The 7,745-nt window shown below is 24.7% G+C and overlaps 1 protein-coding gene across 1 annotated transcript; it reads right to left on the reverse strand.

Annotated features, from left to right (window-relative positions):
- Nucleotides 1-243: 243 nt before the first annotated feature.
- LOC132939503 (rho GTPase-activating protein 44-like) lies at nt 244-7,692 on the reverse strand. The gene is made up of 15 exons (XM_061006701.1): nt 7,521-7,692; nt 4,362-4,502; nt 4,129-4,285; nt 3,996-4,069; nt 3,525-3,713; nt 3,204-3,312; nt 2,983-3,133; nt 2,599-2,926; nt 2,288-2,497; nt 2,139-2,218; nt 1,912-2,068; nt 1,040-1,442; nt 858-978; nt 647-757; nt 244-588 (listed from the first exon to the last, which is right to left on the reverse strand). Exons 2-15 carry the CDS (start codon nt 4,412-4,414, stop codon nt 479-481), a joined length of 2,253 nt encoding a protein of 750 aa, XP_060862684.1. The 5' UTR covers nt 4,415-4,502; nt 7,521-7,692; the 3' UTR covers nt 244-478.
- Nucleotides 7,693-7,745: the final 53 nt, after the last annotated feature.

Below are 7,745 nucleotides of genomic sequence, written 5' to 3' on the forward strand. Positions count from 1 at the left end.
AAAATAATAATATATAATTCAACACATCCGCATTTTTTAATAATTTCAACTACAATTTTTAGTTACCCTGTATTACATAGTATATTAAAATGTATGTTTAGTAAAAAAATTTGAGGAAGTAGGTACCTATAAATTATATATAAAATCTAAAAATATTAAATTACAATCTGTAAATAGGTACACAACAATTTGTTTTCAAGAAAAATATGTTGCAATAATAATTTACATAATTTAAATAATATATGTACGTATATATAAATAAAAGATAAAATATTTCAAGTTAACAAAAAATAAAAATTAATTAATTAATAAATAAATAAATAAATAAATAATGGTAGGCAAAGGTCACAAAATAGAAATTATTAAATGCTTCTTTCGTCAGTGAAATTGATCTCAAAAAACCTTTACTGTTTCTTTGGTCAATGTATTAATAATGAAATAAAAACAAATTTTAACTTTCTATCACTTTTTTCTAACGCTATAAATCTGTACTTTCGGTTTCTTTTTTAGTAGATAAAACTGGGGGTGGAGGAGGTGGAGGTATGGGTCGCTGAGTTCTTGTTGGTGTTTTTGATGCTGGTAATTGTCCTAAAATTAATTTCAGATTAAAATTAAAATATAATTTAATAATTATTACTATGCTAACCAGATTGGATGTCTGATGGTATATGACGGTGACTAGAAAAATTTGGACTTATATACCCACCATTGTCATCATTTGGATTCTCTTGGTTTGTATAATACGTATCTATTATATCTGAAATATAAATAAGCAATTATATCCTCAATAGGCATTTTGAAAATATTTATTTTAAAAGTAAAATTAAATACAATAATAATTAATAGTTAATCCTAACCAGTATGTTGATTTTGGTTAATTTCTTTATCGTCACATTGATCACCAACTTGTATCAATGAAACTTGTTGTTTAGACACAGTGTATAAGTGTGCTCTTTCCAACATAGGCCCTTGATCCACCTATAATCATAAAAAAGAAATAAATATTGAAGTTTGCATATCAAAATTAAATTATTATTACATCTCCTTTATCATTAGAAACATCTGTTAATATTCTAAGACTCCTAAATGAAGAACTTAATGGTCTTTGTAAAGATGCTGGTCGTTCAGGTATGGCAGGTTTACGGAAAACTGTATCATCAGACGTTTCAAGTATTGTGCGTGGAGCAACTGCAGGCTTAACAGGGCGTTTTAAAGAACCTGTATCAGCAGCTGGTAACTTTTCTCTAGGAGATTCGGTAGTTTGACTAGGTTTCACTAAGGAACCGGGCGGAGGTTTATCACAATTTGCTTTATCTTGGTCTTTTATAGTGACTGGAGGACTTTCAAATATGTTGTTTGCCTTAATTGTTGGTGATGGTGGGACAGGAGCAGGTTTACTTTTACGTCCTCTTGTGTGCGGTTTTGGACTCTCTGATGGAGGGCTAAATATATCATAATCAAATTTTATACTTCATTAATTAATTTAAATAGTTCAATAAATGTTTTAAGAGTCTTATAATAATTAAATAAAACACACATATTATCGTCGTCATGCAAAAAGTGACAAAGTGAAATTTTTTAAGGTTTTATTTGTAAATTTTAAGTCTGTATCACTTACAGAAGTGTCGCCAGTGGGCGGCTTCTCCATCATATATACTAGTAATGTTATCGTTTAAGCTTATTATAAAAAATATATAGATTGTTTAACTCAATTTAAGTACAAAAAAAAATTTGCATTTCTCCTTTATTATTTCACTTGATCAGTTTTTGCATGTTTAAATCAAAACTTAGTTGCCAATATGCAAAAAGTAACCAAATTTATAGTTATACATAAAATGTTAAAAATTTTCACATGGTCACTTTTTTCATGGTTACAACGATGTATAGAATAAACACACAAACATTAAATACCTCATATCAGTAATATTAGTACTAGATCTACTTCGTTTCAAATTTGTGTCAAAAGTATCATTTGTATATATCAAATGTGTATCGCCACTACTTGATCTTTTATGGCCATTAAAATCATTTACGTCCAATACCTTTAATGTGATATAAAATTCTTCTTCTGAAATTAAAACGATTTCATTATTTAATAATGAAAATATATTAATTACTAGCAAATATTTCATTTTTACCCCCAGGAAAAATCCAATCCGAATGGGAAATTAGACAGTCTACAATGATATTATGACATGCAGCTGCGTTCATATTTAACCTAGTTCATAGAACAAAAAAAAAAAAAGAATAATAAGCAATATAAAATTCAATACATAAGAATTCTTACCCTATATTATCACTTTTATCTTCGGGTGTCCATAAAAGGTTAGGTGCAATAACTATAGCTAAATTTTGTGGGCTCATTTTATTTACATCTTGATGTTTAGTCAACAAGGCCAAAAATTTAATTATATATCGTAAGTTATATAAATTTGATTGGGGTAACTTTTGTACAACATTTAGGATTGCTTGAAGTCTACTCTCACTAGTTTGTAATCTAATAAATAATTAGAATACATTATAAAATTATAAAATTATTAATAATAATCATAAAATAATATTAGGTAGTTTATAAATGAAACCAAATTGTATACATACTTAGCTGCAGCCATCCATTCTTCATACAAATGATGAGTTAATAGAGGTTCAGGTAACTGTCTCAAATAAGATTTTAAAACTCCAGCTATTATATGAGGATCTCTGTATTCAACTGCTGATTCTAAATCTAGGCAATTAGAATCTAATCTAAGTTTCATGCATCGTACTTTAGAAGCACCAGCTGCAATTCGAAATAATCCTTCTTCTTCCACGCCCATTTCCAATAAAGCACAAATACACAGTTCAATTGGATAGGCTATTCGTCTTTTTGTAACTCTTAAATGGTCTTCAAGTTTTTGACCAAAAACTGGCTTTGAAGGGTTACCATCTGTATAAAATGCATTAATTAATAGTTATAAAATATCAAAAGATTATAAAACATACCAATAACAGTTTCTAACTCAGGAACTATTTCATCCAAAACGGCTAATGCAGTTTGGTGGTAAGAACGTTGATGTTTTATTAATTCCATAAGAACAGATGAAATTTCTGCTTCTCGCGATATTAACTGAAATATTTCTGATGCTAAAGAGTCCTTAATGTAGGTAAAAAAAAATACATTTATTTAAAAGGAATAACTAATATTGAATATTTTATACACATACTTTGCATTGTTCAACTTTTAATTCTATATCTTCTAGTTCTTCTTTAACTGCATCTACTTTATTTGTATGAGAACTCCCAGAATTAGAGTTTTTTAAGACTCCTTGGTATCTTTAAAAAAGAAATCAAAAATAATATATTCATATAACTAATATAAAACTTAATACTGATAACTATTTTTATTCAATAAATACCATTTTGAATTTAAATATTAATACAAAAGTATGGACTACAAAGGAAATTAGTATATATGTCTATATAATAGAGCAATAATTATAAAAATATATAATTTAGTTTTAGTATTAAATATAAAGAAATATTACTTTGCTCGAGCTAAATCCATATCAAGCACCAATTTAGTAAGTAATCGTTTTTGCTTTATAATATTTGGCACATCTACATCAAGAATTTGTTGTAGCTTACTAAGCACTGTTTGTTCAATACGTGATTCATAATCTACACCTGCATTAGCTAAACATATTTGTACTTTGCTACATTCCACTAATACTTGTCTGAAAAATAATAAACATTTAAAATAAACTTGAAATTTAAATTTAAAAATATATATATATATTTAAAGTTTAAGTCATATTAAATCAAGCCATTATACATTAACAAACTATGGATTATAATTAGTAAATCTAAAAGTAATTATAATTTTATTTCACCATAAAAAAATACTTGATTCTTTTACTCAATGAGTATTATGGAGGGACTTTTTTTATCCATTCATATGTTTATGTATCACTAGCTTTAATGCAAACTATAAAAGTATTAAATAAACAATATTTCACCTTAATAAATTATCTTCTTCATTAGGACCATTATCAAGCATTGCCATTGCTAGCAAATAATCAGGCATTTTTTTCTGAAACATTAAAAAAGAATTATTGTTGTATAAAAAAATTAAATATATTAGGTACTTACAAGTCGTTTTTCGCGTGCAGGAGCATCATGGCCAAGCCCAGGTGATATTAATGTAGATAATAATTTTTTTGTAGTATTTTGACATGCATTTTTTATAAATTCAACTCGTTTTTCTGCAGTTTGTAATGTATCAGAAAGAGCTTCCGTTTTACCAGACCTTTAAATTGAAATTCAATAAAAATGTTTTAAATATTTATAAGTTTATAACATAAAAAAAAAAAACATCATCATACCTAGAAAATGTCTGGTCAGCAAATTGCTTAACCTTAAAAAACTGCCTTTTCATCTTCGTTATGCTTGGATAAAACTTAAATAGAATAAGTTAATTAAATAATTATATCATATTCTTGTCATAAAATGTATAAATGTATAACCTAAAAACCAAAAATAATTATTTTATTAAATAGTTGTAGTCACAAATGGTAGGAGCCTACAATTATCATACAATTTGAGTAAATATCAACATCAATTTGAGAATTGTTTAAAAAAATAGGAGATAAATAATGTTTAAATATTGGAATAGGAATACCTATTATCCGAAATGATTGTACAATTTGAATAAATACTTAATGTGTTAATAAATACAATAGTTCTTAAACAAAAACTAACTTTTAAACTGTATGGTACTAAATTAAATGTATATAAATAATGATAAAATGCAATCTTATAGTCAAAGTTATATACTCAGGAATTAAAGGAAATAAATTAGATAACATTATTAAGACCAATGATTAAAAATATTTATATAAGACCTTTAACTAATTGTTTAACTTGTTGAATAAGTACAGACAAAAATATACTATTATACTGTAATTTGCACAATGTAAAGTAATAACTAATAAATAATAATAGTATTAATTAGTATTTAGTATATTGCAATATTATGTTCTATGATATATCATATAATATAGTGAATACGTGAAATCACTCAACATACAATGATTGTATACTTTAAGTACTGTGAAAAATGTGCTCACGAAGGGGCAACAAAAAACTATAGGTATAGCCATTTATTAGACAACACTATTAGAAAAAAGTTATTTTTAAATAAAAGATGGATAGGACAGGCATACATGTTGGCTGTGTCACGGCATAAAATTAAAGTTAAATAAAACAAAATGACAACAGATACAATTAGACAATATCTTAAACCAACATAACAATATTACTAAATGTTTAATAAAAATGAAATGAAATTGTTTTTGTTTTTAGTCTAAGACTTATAACAAAGTTAATCAGTTTTAAAATGTTAAAAGTACCTATATAATTTTTTAATTTTACATACATAAAATAAAATATGGATGTATTTTATTTAAAATTCATTAATTGAAAAATGCACAACATTGAAGTTTAAATAAAAGTGAAAGTAAATTCATGTTGTGAATAATATTATATAAATCTGCCTACAGTGAGTCATTTCTAAAAATAATAAAATAAATAGAAACAATTTACAGGTTTACATTATTTGCATTAATTTTCATCCTATTCAATTAAATATAACTCTTCATTTAATTATATTAAATAAAAACAATGTTAATCAGGAAATTATGGGTAATAGCTCTCAGGTATATTAACATGTATAATTAGTATATGGTATACATGTATTATCTACAGGCTACAGCAATAAATAATAGCATGAAGATGTTAAACAAGTTATCAAATAATTGCAAGCAAAATTAACTACAATGATAACCTATAAGTTATAATTGAAACACAAGATTTTTTAACTGAATATAAATACATAATATAGGCACAAGATTGAATACAGTATTTTATTTTTACTACTATAGGTATATTTTGAGATCTTGAGTTTATTGTTCCTATAAAAATAACAAATAAATAAATTTTATTTAACTGTATACACTATTATGATTCATAAATAAAAGTCAATAGACTACTTATAATACAAGTAAGTTGTGTAATATCCAATAAATGTTTATTATTATTATGAATGTTTTATTTAGTATTTTACAATTTCTCATACTTTTAAGGCCTAAAGAATTCAGGATATCATAAAATATTTGCTTTCTAAGAAAAAATAAATTATTAATAACAATAATAACAATAATATTGATTACATTTTGTAGACAAGTAAAATATAAGAAATAGAACTAATTTATACTTAAATTAATATTATTTTGTGGAATTACACAGGTTTTAATAAATCATAATCATATACCTATAATATGAAAAAAAACCATTAGTTGACAGTTTTAAAATGACCATTATTTGTATTTTTTTTATGAAGTATACCTTACAAAAAAATAAAAATAACTGATTATTGTTTAACTAATATGTAATTTAATGAGGTCATTCATTCAATTGTTTTTTTTTATATATATATAATTGTAGCACACATATTATAATCCCCTACATTTTAAATTCCAAAATTGTTTAAAATATAATTTTGTATAAAATAATAACATAAAATATATTTTATTCTTTACAAATAGGCATAAATAACTTTAATAACATTATTATTTTTTAATTTTAAGTTAACCTTTTTTTCTATAAATTTTGCATTATACCTAGTAATACAAAATATAAATGTATTAATAAAAGCAAATGTCGGCGTTAATTCACATAGTTAGAATTTTGCATATACCTACAACTAAATACAAATTATTTAGACTGATATTTAAAACTAAAATGAAGAATTCTTAGGTTAATTCATAATAATTAAAAAAAGTAAAATAATTTAAATCATAAATATAATATTGAATTTAAAAATTAGTTTGTATTCTTGTATACAATAAAATATATACTTATTTTAGTCATTGATTCTTTAATTTCTTTACAACTCAATATAGTTTCTTATTAAATTGTGATAAGAACAATATAATATTGTCTCAGACTTTCCTAAAAATTGTTCAATATCCAAATAATTTTAGTAGAATACTGTTAAATATATTGGTTTACATTCCTAGCTGAAATAGTTTGATTTTACCAATATGTACAATAATGTAACAATCAATAGATAAATTTTTTTTTTTTTTATTCTAAATTTTCCATAAATATGAATAATATTTATTGGGCATTACAACAAATACGATATATAAAAAAAGGTTATGATGTGAAAAAAATATAATAAAAATGTTTGAATTTATTTTATGGACCAATTTTTTTATGGAAAAACCAATAAGTGAGTTGTAAGCTGTATATTAGAATAAAATAATGTACCTATCAGCCATCAGGTTTAACTTAATAAAAACATTTGACCAAGTCTACTGCATTTGTAAGTGTTACATTGTACCGAAGTTTTTAGATTTCACAATAAATCCTTATGAAACTAATTTGAAAATAAAACTAAAAATGTCTTGGATTGTAGATAAATTGATTTTACAATCATTTGTACAGGAAAATAAGCAAACAATTTTAACTTTATAACTTACGATGCAGTGCTAGCGGCGCCCGACGTTATCCTCCGACCATCGAACTTCGAGAAGGACAACCACAGCATGAAACGGAAACGTTTTTACTCATTTAAGGGAAAAAATGAAAAATTCAATTTTTCTACAACTAGATAAGGAAAAACTTTAAAAATTGGTGAAGGAAAATGTCAACATTTATACAGCGCTGCCAACAGAGATAACTAACCGATTGTCATATTGTGTTAC

This window comes from Metopolophium dirhodum, chromosome 2 (genome assembly GCF_019925205.1).
Source record: "Metopolophium dirhodum isolate CAU chromosome 2, ASM1992520v1, whole genome shotgun sequence".
NCBI lineage: Eukaryota > Metazoa > Arthropoda > Insecta > Hemiptera > Aphididae > Metopolophium > Metopolophium dirhodum.